Here is a 15,897-nt window from a genome sequence, read left to right as displayed (position 1 = left end):
GGCTGAGGCACTGCAAGCACACGCCGGAGTTATTTGTTTGCAGCGTCCCTCCTTCCCCACAGCACGACTGAACAAGTGAGCCTAAAAAAAGTGTCCACCACTGCCCCCTTTGTGTCAGGGCGGAAATCAGACACTGAAGAGACCAGCAAACAGAAGAAGCTCAAACAGAGGGACGCGCCTTGGAAGTGACAGGTGCAATAGATTAAAACCCTGTTATTAGTACCGACTACATAGGAAGGGGCTATAGATCTTGAGAAATATAAGCCGGACCAAGGAGCTATCCGAAAATGAACTGATCCCACAACACCCACAACACCAGAGAAAGTCCTAGATATATTTTTACTATTATTCTTTTTTTTAATTAAAAAAATTTTTAAGTCCTCTATTACTCCTTTAATTTTCACTTTTATAACCTCCTATTACTTTGCAAAAAAAGGACCCTATTTTTTAAAAGCAAACTTCATATATGTATATATATTTTTATAATTTTTGTGACTTTTTTTTCTCTTTCTTTTCTTCTAACTTTTCTTTAATATTGTATTTTTGAAATTCCACACTCTACTCTAGATTTTTAATCTTTGCTTTTTGGTATTTGTTATCAATTTTGTACCTTTAAGAACCCAATCTTAACTACCTGTTTTTACTTGGAAATGAAATTACTGGCTTGACTGCTCTCTTTCCATTTGGACTCTCCTTTTTCTCCACCAGGTCACCTGTGTCTCCTCACTACCCCCTTTCTTCTCTATCCAACTCTGTGAATCTCTGTGTGTTCCAGACAGTGGAGAACACTTAGGGAACTGATTACTGGCTGGATCTGTCTCTCTCCTTTTGATTCCCTCCTTTATCCTCCTGGCCACCTCTGTCTCCTTCCTCCCTCTTCTCTTCTCTGTATAACTCTGTGAACATCTCTGAGAAGTCCAGTTGTGGAATGCACATAAGGAAGTGATTACTGGCTAGCTTGCTGTCTCCTCTATTGATTCCACCTCATCTCATTTGGTTCATCTCTAACTTCCTCCTCCCTCTTCTCTTCTCCATGTAACTCTGTGAACCTCTCTGGGTGTCCCTCACTGTGGAGAAACTTTTCATCTTTAACCTAGATGTTTTATCAATGGTGCTGTATAGAAGAATTCTTGAGACTGCTGTAAAAATAAGACTGAAAACCAGAAGCAGGAGGCTTAAGTCCAAACCCTGGGAACACCAGAGAACTCCTGACTCCAGGGAACATTATTTGACAGGAGTTCATCAAACACCTCCATACCTACACTGAAACCAAGCACCACCCAAGGGCCAACAAGTTCTAGAGCAAGACATACCATGCAAATTCTCCAGCAACACAGGAACACAGCACTGAGCTCCAATATACAGGCTGCCCAAAGTTACTCCAAAACCATTGACATCTCATAACTAATTACTGGACACTTCATTGCACTCCAGAGAGAAGAAATCCAGCTCCACCCACCAGAACACTGACACAAGCTTCCCTAACCAAGAAACCTTGACAAGCCACCTGTACAACCCCACCCACAGCGAAGAAACTCCACAATAAAGAGAACTCCACAAACTGCCAGAATATAGAAAGGCCACCCCAAATGCAGCAATATGAACAAGATGAAGTGACAGAGGAATACCAAGCAGGTAAAAGAACAGGGGGAAAGCCCACCAAACCAAAGAGGAAGAGATAGGGAATCTACCTGACAAAGAATTCCAAATAATGATGGTGAAAATGATCCCAAATCTTGAAATCAAAATGGAATCACAGATAAATAGCCTGGAGACAAGGATTGAGAAGATGCAAAAAAGGTTTAACAAGGACCTAGAAGAAATAAAAAAGAGTCAGTATATAATGAATAATGCAATAAATGAGATACAAAACACTCTGGAGGGAAAAAATAGTAGAATAACAGAGGCAGAAGATAGGATTAGTGAATTAGAAGATAGAATGGTAGAAATAAATGAATCAGAGAGGAAAAAAGAAAAACAAATTAAAAGAAATGAGGACAATCTCAGAGACCTGCAGGACAGTGTTAAACACCCCAACATTTGAATCATAGGAGTCCCAGAGGAAGACAAAAAGAAAGACCATGAGAAAATGCTTTAGGAGATAATAGTTGAAAACTTCCCTAAAATGGGGAAGGAAATAATCACCCAAGTCCAAGAAACACAGAGAGTTCCAAACAAGATAAACCTAAGGCGAAACACCCCAAGACATATATTAATCAAATTAACAAAGATCAAACACAAAGAACAGATATTAAAAGCAGCAAGGGAAAAATAACAAATTACATACAAGGGGATTCCCATAAGGATAACAGCTGATCTTTCAATAGAAACTCTTCAGGCCAGGAGGGAATGGCAGGACATACTTAAAGTGATGAAAGAAAATAAGCTACAGCCCAGATTACTGTACCCAGCAAGGATCTCATTCAAATATGAAGGAGAAATCAAAAGCTTTACAGACAAGCAAAAGTTGAGAGAATTCAGCACCACCAAACCAGCTCTCCAACAAATGCTAAAGGATCTTCCCTAGACAGGAAACACAACAAGGATGTATAAACTCGAACCCAAAACAATAAAGTAAATGGCAATGGGATCATACTTATCAATAATTACCTTAAATGTAAATGAATGCCCCAACCAAAAGACAAAGACTAGCTGAATGGATACAAAAACAAGACCCCTATATGTGTTGTCTACAAGAGACCCACCTCAAAACAAGGGACATACACAGACTGAAAGTGAAGGGCTGGAAAAAATATTCCACGCAAATAGAGACCAAAAGAAAGCAGGAGTAGCAATACTCAGATATAATAGACTTTAAAATAAAGGCTGTGAAAAGAGACAAAGAAGGACACTACATAATGATCCAAGAAGAAGATCAATCCAAGAAGATATAACAATTATAAATATATATGCACCCAACATACGAGCACCACAATATGTAAGACAAATATTAACAAGTATGAAGGGGAAATTAACAATAACACAATAATAGTGGGAGACTTTAAAACCCACTCACGCCTATGGATAGATCAACTAAACAGAAAATTAACAAGGAAACACAAACTTTAAACGATACAATAGACCAGTTAGACCTAATTGATATCTATAGGACATTTCACTCCAAAACAATGAATTTCACCTTTTTCTCAAGCGCACATGGAACCTTCTCCAGGATAGATCACATCCTGGGCCATAAATCTAGCCTTAGTAAATTCAAAAAAATTGAAATCATTTCAAGCATGTTTTCTGACCACAATGCAGTAAGATTAGATCTCAATTACAGGAGAAAAACTATTAAAAATTCCAACATATGGAGGCTGAACAACACACTGCCGAATAACCAACAAATCACAGAAGAAATCAAAAAAGAAATCAAAATAAGCATAGAAATGAATGAAAATGAAAACACAACAACCCAAAACCTGTGGGACACTGTAAAAGCAGTGCTAAGGGGAAAGTTCATAGCAATATAGGCATACCTCAAGAAACAAGAAAAAAGTCAAATAAATAACCTACCTCTACACCAAAAGCAACGAGAAAAGGAAGAAATGAAGAACCCCAGGGTTAGTAGAAGGAAAGAAATCTTAAAAATTAGGGCAGAAATAAATGCAAAAGAAACAAAAGAGACCATAGCAAAAATCAACAAAGCCAAAAGCTGGTTCTTTGAAAGGATAAATAAAATTGACAAACCATTAGCCAGACTCATCAAGAAACAAAGGGAGAAAAATCAAATCAATAAAATTAGAAATGAAAATGGAGAGATTACAACAGACAACACAGAAATACAAAGGTTCATAAGAGACTATTATAGGCAATTATATGCCAATACAATGGACAACGTGGAAGAAATGGACAAATTCTTAGAAAAGTACCACTTTCCAAACCTGAACCAGGAAGAAATAGAAAATCTTAACAGACCCATCATAAGCACGGAAACTGAAACTGTAATCAGAAATCTTCCAGCAAACATAAGACCAGGTCCAGACGGCTTCACAGCTGAATTCTACCAAAAATTTAGAGAAGAGATAATACCTATCCTACTCAAACTCTTCCAGAAAATTGCAGAGGAAGGTAAACCACAGTCATCAAGACACTATTGTACTGGCACAAAGACAGAAATATAGATCAATGGAACAAAATAGAAAGCCCAGAGATAAATCCACACACATATGGACACCTTATCTTTGACAAAGGAGGCAAGAATATACAATGGATTAAAGACAATCTCTTTAACAAGTGGTGCTGGGAAAACTGGTCAACCACTTGTAAAAGAATGAAACTAGAACACTTTCTAACACCATACACAAAAATAAACTCAAAATGGATTAAAGATCTAAACGTAAGACCAGAAACTATAAAACTCCTAGAGGAGAACATAGGCAAAACACTCTCCGACATAAATCACAGCAGGATCCTCTATGACCCACCTCCCAGAATATTGGAAATAAAAGCAAAAATAAACAAATGGGACATAATTAAAATTAAAAGCTTCTGCACAACAAAGGAAACTATACGCAAGGTGAAAAGACAGCCTTCAGAATGGGAGAAAATAATAGCAAATGAGCAACTGACAAACAACTAATCTCAAAAAGATACAAGTAACTCCTACAGCTCAATTCCAGAAAATTAAACGACCCAATAAAAAAATGGGCCAAAGAACTAAATAGTCATTTCTCCAAAGAAGACATACAGATGGCTAACAAACACATGAAAAGATGCCCAACATCACTCATTATTAGAGAAATGCAAATCAAAACCACAATGAGGTACCATTTCACGCCAGTCAGAATGGCTGCAATCCAAAAGTCTACAAGCAATAAATGCTGGAGAGGGTGTGGAGAAAAGGGAACCATCTTACACTGTTGGTGGGAATGCAAACTAGTACAGCCACTATGGAGAACAGTGTGGAGATTCCTTAAAAAACTGGAACTAGAACTGCCTTATGACCCAGCAATCCCACTGCTGGGCATACACACCGAGGAAACCAGAACTGAAAGAGACACGTGTACCTCCAATGTTCATCGCAGCACTGTTTATAATAGCCAGGACATGGAAGCAACCTAGATGTCCATCAGCAGATGAATGGATAAGAAAGCAGTGGTACATATACACAATGGAGTATTACTCAGCCATTAAAAAGAATACATTTGAATCAGTTCTCATGAGGTGAATGAAACTGGAGCTGATTATACAGAGTGAAGTAAGTCAGAAAAAAAAAAAAACACCAATAGAGTATACTAACACATATATATGGAATTTAGAAAGATGGTAATGATAACCATGTATGCGAGACAGTAAGAGAGACACAGATGTATAGAACAGTCTTTTTGGACTCTGTGGGAGAGGGAGAGGGTGGGATGATTTGGAAGAATGGCACTGAAACATGTATAATATCATATATGAAACGAATCGCCAGTCCAGGTTCGATACATGATACTGGATGCTTGGGGCTGGTGCACTGGGACAACCCAGAGGCATGGTACGGGGAGGGAGGAGGGAGGGGGTTTCAGGATGGAGAACACATGTATACCTGTGGCGGATTCATGTTGATGTATGGCAAAACCAATACAATATTGTAAAGTAATTAACCTCCAATTAAAATAAATAAATTTATATTTTAAAAAAATAAGAAGAAAAAAATCAAATTCATTAACAGTCATTTTTTAAAAAATGAATAAGCTACTAGGTTCTATTTTAACTTGTCCAAAAAGAGGTATGCTTCCTAATGTGTCCCTGCACACAGCATAGACAGACCTATTCTTTTATTTTTCTGTTTAAAAAAAAATAATAATTTTGACAGTTAATTGAAGGTAGCACCATGATGTGTTCTAAATGCAAAGAAATAATGGGTATATATCTAGCTTTATGTTGTCCATGTACTAAATATTACTTAGTAAACCAAGTTATGTGTTTTTGAATGGAAGGTAAAAAGTAGACATGAAGCTGAAATAGTTTTCTTATCTTCAGGTAAAGTAGATAAGCATCAAATATATTTCATCTATAGCCTCTAATTTCTCCCCTTTCACTCTTAACCAATTTAAAACTTTGTCCTCATTAATTTTGAAATTTAAAAAGTATGCAAAGATTCCAGAGTTGTCAAAAAGTCCTAGAAAAATCTCAGAGACATTCTGTTATGACTCTAGGAAGAATCATAAGGCTATATACTCTATATACATGAAAAATAATGATGTCCTTTTCAAAATTTTCTGGATCTAGGTCCCTCCAACTCTTTGATGTTAGTCTTTTCTGTTTTTATCTTTCCCTGTTCAATTTTGACTTCACTCCCAGTGGTGTTTTTGTTTGTTCATTTTTTGTTTTGTTTTTGAATGTGGGCTGCTGTCCTGAAAGGGAATCCTGGTGGATCCATTTTGAGTGTTCCCGTGGTTTAGACTGCTCCAGTCCCACACACTTAACCACAGATCCCTTGGTCCCAGTGATCCTAAAAGTAGGTGAAATCTCTCCCAGTTTTGGCTGCCATTTTAAAACCACGTGACTGCATCTTCAAGTGAGTATCTGTGGACAGTTTTGTGATTCTCCTGGCTTCTCTCTCATACACACAAATACCATCCAGATCTTGTAGCTGTTGGCAGTTTATCCTCAGTAGCTTATATATAGGGTTTCTTAGGAATGCATTTTCACTTACTTTGCTGCATATGTTTTCTATAGCTTATAGACTGCCATCTAGGCTTTGACTCTTTCTTTCTTTATTTTAAAAATTAAAGTATAGTTGATGTAAGAGTGTTATATAAATTACAGGTGTACAATATAGTGCCTCATATTTTTTAAAGGATATTATACTCCACTTATACTAAAATATCGGCTATAGTCCCCAGTTCTGTTTTATGTGAGAATTTGGGAAAGTTCAAAAGCTATTCACCACCACCACCATTTTCCCAGAATATTTTCTGAATTATTTTTTATTTTTAATAGCTTTTGATAAATAATTTATAATTTAGATACCATTGCTAAGCTGCTAAGTCACTTCAGTCATGTCTGACTCTGTGTGACCCCACAGACGGCAGCCCACCAGGCTCCCCCATCCCTGGGATTCTCCAGGCAAGAACGCTGGAGTGGGTTGCCATTTCCTTCTCCAATGCATGAAAGTGAAAAGTGAAAGGGAAGTTGCTCAGTCGTGTCCAACTCTTAGTGACCCCATGGACTGCAGCCCACCAGGCTCCTCTGTCCATGGGATTTTCCAGGCAAGAGTACTGGAGTGGGGTGCCATTGCCTTCTCCATTAGATACCATTAAGTCCACCCATATAAAGTTTACAACTTTATGGTCTTAGTATATTTATGGAATTGTGTAACAATCACTATAAAAACTTATAATAGTTTCCTCATAAAGAAATCCTATATTTATAAGCAGTCACTTCCCCACCCCATATTCTTGAGCCAGTAATCTGTTTTCTGTCTCTATATACTTCCTATTCTGGGCATTTTATATAAATGGCATCATACAGTATATGTTCTACTGTATAACTGGCAGGAAATGATAAGATAAATGAATATTAAGTCATTTTTAAAATTATTCATCTCGAATGAGAATCAATTCCATGATAGATTTTATGGTGACCTATTTGCATAGGATCTGAAGCTGGTTTCTTAATAGAGCAATAAAGTACCATTTAAAAATATGACTTAGTTAATATAATGATGGTGGGTGAAACAATACAATGTAATACATAAATTTTTTACTATGTGTCGAGTATTCTAAGTAATTTATATATAGTAACATAGTATTCACAGAAATCTATGACAGAAGTGCTATATTACTATTGTACCCATTTTATTGATGAATAAACTGAGGAAAAGTGAAATAAGCTCACCTAAGTCAGTCAGTGGCAGAGCCAGTTTCCACACCCAGGTAGTTTGACTCCACTCCTTGTTCCTAACCACCATTCTATACTGTCTCTCTGATGTTTTGTCAGGTACCATTATCTTCTAAATTAGCAATAGGAGAAAACAACCTAGATCAACTTATACACTAATTTGCTTCTTGTTACTGATTTTTCACAGCACTGCTATTTTATTGGTATACAATTTAAAACTAACAAGACCAAAAAAATTATTGCTTTTTTTTAGTTCCAGACATATGCAACAGCCTGGCTATTGAAAAACGGTTATTTCTTCCTAAAATACATTTGACATGCAATTGACCATATTCACTACAATTAACCAAAATTGCCTCTTTTATTTATGACATAGAAAGACTTAAAAGTACTATATCACTAAATATGACAATGAAGTATTAGTCAGTAAGGTGAATGAATGTTCAATTGACTTGAATGCATTATAATCATGTAAATTTTCACAGGACTTTAAGAGAATAAAAACTTCAACATGAAACTTGGCAAAACTGGAATAATAACTCTCAATTTTTTTTCTGCACTGAATCAACCCATCCAAGAATCATTCTGCTTTCCTTGAGAGGAAAAGAATCTCTCCTATTTAATAAAAGCTTCTTTCTAAAAATCTTAGATAAAGCTTTGAAGAGCTTCTCCTTTTGAACTTGCCAAAATCACTTATAAATTGAGTAACAAACTATAATGGAAATTTAGCATACTACTGGGAGAAGGCAATGGCACCCCACTCCAGTACTCCTGCCTGGAAAATCCCATGGACGGAGGAGCCTGGAAGGCTGCAGTCCATGGGGTTGCTGAGGGTCAGACACGACTGAGCAACTTCACTTTCACTTTTCACTTTCATGCACTGGAGAAGGAAAGGGCAACCCAGTCCAGTGTTCTTGCCTGGAGAATCTCAAGGACGGGGGAGCCTGGTGGTCTACCGTCTATGGGGTCACACAGAGTCAGACACGACTGAAGTGACTTAGCAGCAGCAGCAGCAGCATATTACTAGGAAGTTACTAGAAAAGCATTAAAGAAGCACATTCTAAGATACTTTTTCATGATTATATTTTCAGATCCCATTTTCTGTGGTCCAGGAATCCTTTTCCAAACACCTGCACACCCAAACCCTGTTTTCAGATTCTCTGCTCCCTAGATTATCTAGGGTGCATACGTTCTGCTTTTATGTAATGTGTGTGTGTGTGTGTGTGTGTGTGTGTGTGTGTGTGTGTATACATATAATAGCTGAGTATCAGCTGCCTTTGCTGGAAACACAGCAGAAGGGTGGGGGATTCAATAAAAGACTGACATCTAAGCAGAAGGCTTTTCGTAAAGAAAGCAAATGCTCTAACAGCACCAAAAATCAAAGTCATATTTTCAAAATGTCTCAGTGAAGTGACATTTTAATATGAAAGCAGCAACGGAATTAAGCAGCACTCAGGTTTAGCTCTTCAGTCCCAGGGGCTTCCCTCTAAGGGAACCAGCATAGGAAATCACAGAAGGTGTATCTTTCATGGGCAGGACATATCACACTGTACTATTTCATAAATCAGATGGAATAACTTCTCAGAAAGAAACTTTGAAATGTGAAACTGTACACATATATTTATAATTATTTTTTACATTTTCTGGGTAGTTTCATAAAGAGAATCTAAGTGTAATTATACTTCAGATTTAGAAACGTGATAAATGATAATATATTTTTCAAAGTATTGTTCACTGGCTAGAGTAACTTTTTAGATGTCTTAAATATAGCTCTCAGTTCAAGTTCTGCTTGAATTACACCTAGTTGTATATATTTTTTATATAGCCACTAACTTCCTGTTTTCTAACCCTTTCTACTGGTTCATTTAAAATTACTTACATAAATGTATGAGAATATTAGGCTTATGGTTTAAATTGTGTTGAAAAATAAATTCAAAGAAAAACACTTCTACATGTTAGAAAAAGACGTTAACGCAGAAGGAAGAGAGGAATTATCTTTAAAATCAAAGGATGAAAAAATATATATAATCAAAGGATGGAGAAACTATTATCTCTTAACATGGAGCTGTAAATTCAACCATCATAAAATCATCTCTTTCAACTGATTTTTATGTACATAGAAAATATGTAACTGCAGAACATTTTATAAACATGAAGCAAAGATAAATGGCTAGGTTTTATGTGTGCTTCCAAACAGCAGAGCCTTCCAGAAACTTACCAGTCATGCAGTTTTCAAATTCAATGTCATCAATTGCAGCTCCTCCTCCCAGATCCCGTGTACGGAGACCTTGAAATATGACTTCGAAATTCCTTAACTTTCCTAGAAGGATGACAGCCTTTTGCCAGCGATCACCAGAGTTCTGCTTATTTTCTTCCCATACTTTTGATAGTCCTTTCTCTGTCTAAAGATAAAGAAGTTTGCATCAGGCAAATAATTTAACACAAAAGAAGGAAAAAACAACAATTATTTAGAACACAAGCATTTGACCAGTGAAAACTGATTAAAGCTGATAATAGTCATGGTATACTTTACCCCATTGAAACAGAGGCCCATTAATCTACTAAAGTATTCCCAAAAGAAATATGAGCAAGACTTGTAAACTTGTTTCAATATTTTCAGAGACATCATTATTAGCAAGTGAATACTCAGTTAAACCCACTTCTTGCTTGCATGCAGAGTTCTCAATGGATAATTGATGGAGTCTGAACAGTTTACTGAAGCCCTGATTTTACTGCTCTAGGTACCCTTCCCGCCAACCTTCTATGTCCATTCTTTAATCACTGATACTGTATTGGGTTGGCTAAAAAGTTCATTAGGGTTTTTCCGTAACATCTTATGAAAAGCCCAAATGAAATTTTTTGTCCAACCCAATACCTTTCTTTACAGACCTGAAATAACTTAAGGAAAGAGAAAAGAGAGAAGAAAGGAGGAACAGTTGGGAGAAACCACAGATCCCTGATAGATAGAAGATATTGTGAAGTGAATGGAAAGTGATTATTTCTAAGATGGTATTTCAAAAATTCTATTAGATGATTATATGATTTTGGCTATTTATAAAATTCTACTATGATTATTACATTAGGCTTAACAGTATTTTAGAGCAAATTCTTCAAATTGTAAAGGAAAAATTAATTTTCTAAGAAAACATTCAAATATCTCCCCTCAAGACAAATGTTTCCTTGGCCAAGGGAATATAAAGAAACTACAAGGGACTAAAAATAACTATACCTATGCACAGGTGGACAAAATTATGAACAAGCTATAAAAAGACTAAAACCCAACTGCCACTTCTGAGGTGCCAGGAGCAAAAGCAGGGACGGTGCATGATTCCTGCACAACAGTACCACCAAGGAAGTGGGCAGACCACCCGTGCCATTCCTCAGCCCACTTAAGGGACCCAAGCAAGGGAAACTGGCACTTGTTTTTGCTCCCTGATGCTGTAGCACGAGTCCCAATGAAATCTTGGTCGAATATCTTGTCTTCCCTCTTATCAATTTCTATTGATTAAAAAGTTCAAGAACCCAAATTAGTAATATTCTGAATGTCAAAGTTTGGTCTGCTAGCAGTACAATATTCTAAGAGATGAATAATCCAAGTACAACATGACCTGACATGACAAGACATAATGTGACATTTTGCATAATCTTAACAATAACAACAGCAAAAAAATGATGCTAACAGTAAAACAGAATGTAAGTCAGTTGATCACAAGGACAAGGCTTAAACTGTATGTGTTGCTCTTTGCTATTCAGGGCATAGTCCTTATTGGGAATACAAGGTTAACAAATCATTACAATGGATATATAGCAAATAAAAAGGGAAAATATATATAATTATGTTTATGTCCCCAAAATTAATATTTCAGGGTCCAGTATTGTGTTTTTATGACAAATTCACCAGTAAATTTGGTCACTGAATCTTATAATCAAAAAGGTGGAATAGAAGAGAATATGTAATGGAATGGCATCTAGAAAATCAAATAAGATGTTTCAACTGATTTATAGCAAATAACTGAAATACATATTTTACAGATTTCTTTTTTTTAAATATGGACTGAACAAAAAAAGAAACGCTTGAAGAGGAGATCCAAAGGAGTTACACATTCATAGTCTCACCCTTTTTGAAAACTACTGTTAATAAATGAGGCAGCTGACACCTCATTCTGTTGAGGGAGGCACAGATCAGTCAGTCAAGCAGCTCTTCTGGGGAATTATAGAGAGAAAGTGGAACTCTGTATTAGTTACTCTAAAATTAACTTTGTAAAACAACTAACAGTACACAGATAGATCTTTCAACATCCTCCCCAAAATAACAAACAAATTTTTACACCCAGAGACTCCTGTACCTTCTGCATTGAAGGGGATGGGACATTCACACCTAATTAATGGAAATTCATATCTTCCTAATGATTAAGGAAGAGAAGCTTTTTCAAGGTTAGTCTCTGACTATCACCAATGTCTTAGCGATTTGGAATCAAAGGAATGATTAGTTAAATTAAAGATTAAAGTAGAAAGTGTTTGACACTTAACAGCATAACATGCATAGATAATGATATAAGTCTGTTTTATTTTGCAAACTTAATTCGAGCTCAGTGCTCAGTCATGTCCGACTCTTGCACCCCATGGACTGTAGACAGCCAGGCCCATCTGTCCATGAAACAAGGTTAGAATACTGGAGTGGATTGCCATTTCCTCCTCCAGGGCAATCTTTCCAACCCAGGGATTGAACCACATCTTCTGTCTCCTGCACTGGAAGGCAGATTCTTTCCCACTGAGCCACCTGGGAATATATTGCTAATTTGTCCTGTTAGTTTCAAAAGTTTATATACTATGCCAATTACCAAAAGGGTTTTCCACCAAATGCCACCAAAGAAGGTTGTGTGATCACTTTAACCAATAAAATACACATCATTTCTTTACTCTGACAGCAGGCCTTCTAACAAATGAGAATTAATTAATATATTTGTTCTCATTTTATATGATAGGAAAAGAAAAGAGGGTTAATGGATTGACCTGATGATGAGTTATAGTAGTATATCATTTTAATATATTTGCTCTCATTCAACTCTGGATATAACATATCAAATCAGTTCAGTTCAGTCGCTCAGTCGTGTCTGACTCTGCGACCCCATGAATTGCAGCACACCAGGCCTCCCTGTCCATCACCAACTCCCAGAGTTCACTCAGACTCATGTCCATTGAGTCAGTGATGCCATCCAGCCATCTCATCCTCTGTCGTCCCCTTCCCCTCCTGCCCCCAATCCCTCCCAGCATCAGAGTATTTTCCAGTGAGTCAACTCTTCGCATGAGGTGGCCAAAGTACTGGAGTTTCAGCTTTAGCATCATTCCTTCCAAAGAAATCCCAGGGCTGATCTGCTTCAGAATGGACTGGCTGGATCTCCTTGCAGTCCAAGGGACTCAAGAGTCTTCTCCAACACCACAGTTCAAAAGCATCAATTCTTTGGCGCTCAGCCTTCTTCACAGTCCAACTCTCGCATCCATACATGACTACTGGAAAAACCATAGCCTTGACTAGACAGACCTTAGTCGGCAAAGTAATGTCTCTGCTTTTGAATATGCTATCTAGGTTGGTCATAACTTTTCTTCCAAGGAGTAAGCATCTTTTAATTTCATGGCTGCAGTCACCATCTGCAGTGATTTGGGAGCTCCAAAAAATAAAGTCTGACACTGTTTTCAATGTTTCCCCATCTATTTCCCATGAAGTGATGGAACCAGGTGCCATGATCTTCATTTTCTGAATGTTGAGCTTTAAGCCAACTTTTTCACTCTCCTCTTTCATTTTCATCAAGAGGCTTTTTAGTTCCTCTTCACTTTCTGCCATAAGGGTGGTGTCATCTGCATATTTGAGGTTATTGATATTTCGCCCAGAAATCTTGATTCCAGCTTGTGTTTCATCCAGCCCAGCGTTTCTCATGATGTACTCTGCATAGAAGTTAAATAAACAGGGTGACAATATACAGCCTTGACGTACTCCTTTTCCTATTTGGAACCAGTCTGTTGTTCCATGTCCAGTTCTAACTGTTGCTTCCTGACCTGCATACAGATTTCTCAAGAGGCAGGTCAGGTGCTCTGGTATTCCCATCTCTTTCAGAATTTTCCACAGTTTATTGTGATCCACATGGTCAAAGGCTTTGGCATAGTCAATAAAGCAGAAATAGATGTTTTTCTGGAACTCTCTTGCTCTTTCCATGATCCAGTGGATGTTGGCCATTTGATCTCTGGTTCCTCTGCCTTTTCTAAAACCATCATGTCCCCTTAATTATCAAAAGTAGCCATTCAACTGTGTAATGGAGATTTATTTATTTATTGACTTATTCAGACAGTCCTCCATTTATTCAGCAAATATTTGATGCTCATACAGTTGCCATATATGACATTAGACACCAAGAATAAGAAGGTCAAAAAAGAGGGGGAGCCTACCCTATAATGGTAATCATTTAATAGAGGTGAGCCCCCCAAAAATTATTAATACAAAATTACTGTAGAAACATAAAACAGAACTGTAAAACATTTAGTATACACAATTTTGAAATATATAAATATGTATATTTATATAAAATATATATCTTTTATGTAACTAAAAGTAACTAAAAATTATCAAGTCAAATTTGAAAAAGTCAGAAAAAATAAGAACTGCAAAAATTATTTGAGCTTTATTCATTTTTAAGATAATAGAGCATAGCTTCCAAATATTCCAATTAAATTTTCTGTGTTTGGCATGTAATGAATTATTTCTGCTATTAATACTTTTTGAAACTTCAGCAATTTTTTAAACTTAAAATATGCTTAAATAAACATAATGCTTACAAAAGATTAAGCACATAAAGGATACAAGCACATTGAGCAAATAAAGGATAAAAAAGATGCAATGTGACACAGGAATAATTCTGAATCAAAAACAACAACAGCAAAGTCATTTAATACATGTCTGGCCCTAATTACTGGCACTGCAGTCAAGTTTTGTCTTCTAACTCTAGACAAGACTAAAATATTGATTAATGATGCCAGGTAGTATTAAAATCTTTCATAGCCATAATAGAAATGTTTATATATCTTTTTTAAAATGGAAAGGAGTAGCTACAATTTAGAATAATATCTGTATCTAGCAGAAAAATATTGGGCTAGCCAAAAAGTTTGTTCAGATTTTTCTGTGTAAGCTCTTATGAAAAAACCCAACTGAACTTTTTGGCCAACCCAATATATATAATTCTCTTAATCATCTAAATATTAAGTCTTAAAAAATTAAATACTAGAAATTTATATTCTTTAATATTCTAAACATTTTCAAATATTTAAAATTTTACATAGTTTAATCCTATTTTGAATTTTCAAAAATAGGATGAAATAAAACGTAGACTCTTTTAAAAGTGCATAAACCCTCTTCCACAGAAATATCTTGCAAATGGCTGTTATACTGGTAGTAAAATCTGTAACCAGTGGCTCTTATATTTACAAGAGGATTTCTGTCCTAACAAAATGATTTTGAAGTTTAGATTAATATACTCACTGAACAGTCATGTGTGATTTTAGACATATATTCACTGAAAACATTTTAAACAGTATGTCCTCATGTTTTATAGAATAATGTTTCTTTAAATTCAAAACACTTATTTCTTGATAACTTTCTTTAAAATTTTAGGCAACTAACATGGGACTCAGGCAAAGTAGGCAGCTTAATGCAAAGTATAGAGATGAATAAAGCTGAAGTTATATAATTTTTTACAACCACTTTTTTTTTTTTCTTTTTACCATTCTGATCTTGGAAACAGGATTCCAGAATCACAACCTCATTTACACTGTACAAGAGAGAAAGTTTAGTTTCTCTTTCAGTCATAAGTAAGTAAGTAAGTAAGTAAAGTCACTCAGTCATGTCTGACTCTTTGTGACCCTGTGGACTGCAGCCCACCGGACTCCTCAGTCCATGGGATTCTCCAGGTAAGAATATTGGAGTGGGTTGCCATTTCCTTCCCCAGGGGATCTTCCCAATTCAGGGATCGAACCTGGGTCTCCCTCATTGGAGGCAGACACTTTAACCTCTGAGCCACC

General features: G+C 36.4%; 1 protein-coding gene across 1 annotated transcript in view; it reads right to left on the bottom strand.

Annotated features, from left to right (window-relative positions):
* Nucleotides 1-15,897, bottom strand: part of MALRD1 (MAM and LDL receptor class A domain containing 1) — a 590,849-nt gene that overhangs the window by 239,570 nt on the left and 335,382 nt on the right. The window contains exon 29 of the mRNA XM_068987706.1: nucleotides 10,049-10,232. Within this exon, the coding sequence (XP_068843807.1) occupies nucleotides 10,049-10,232 (184 nt within the window). The remainder of the gene's footprint in view (nucleotides 1-10,048; nucleotides 10,233-15,897) is intronic.

The sequence above is a fragment of the Capricornis sumatraensis genome, chromosome 15 (assembly GCF_032405125.1).
Source record: "Capricornis sumatraensis isolate serow.1 chromosome 15, serow.2, whole genome shotgun sequence".
NCBI lineage: Eukaryota > Metazoa > Chordata > Mammalia > Artiodactyla > Bovidae > Capricornis > Capricornis sumatraensis.
The sequence above is the reverse complement of the archived record's forward strand: the minus strand, read 5'-3'. Positions and strand labels throughout refer to the sequence as shown.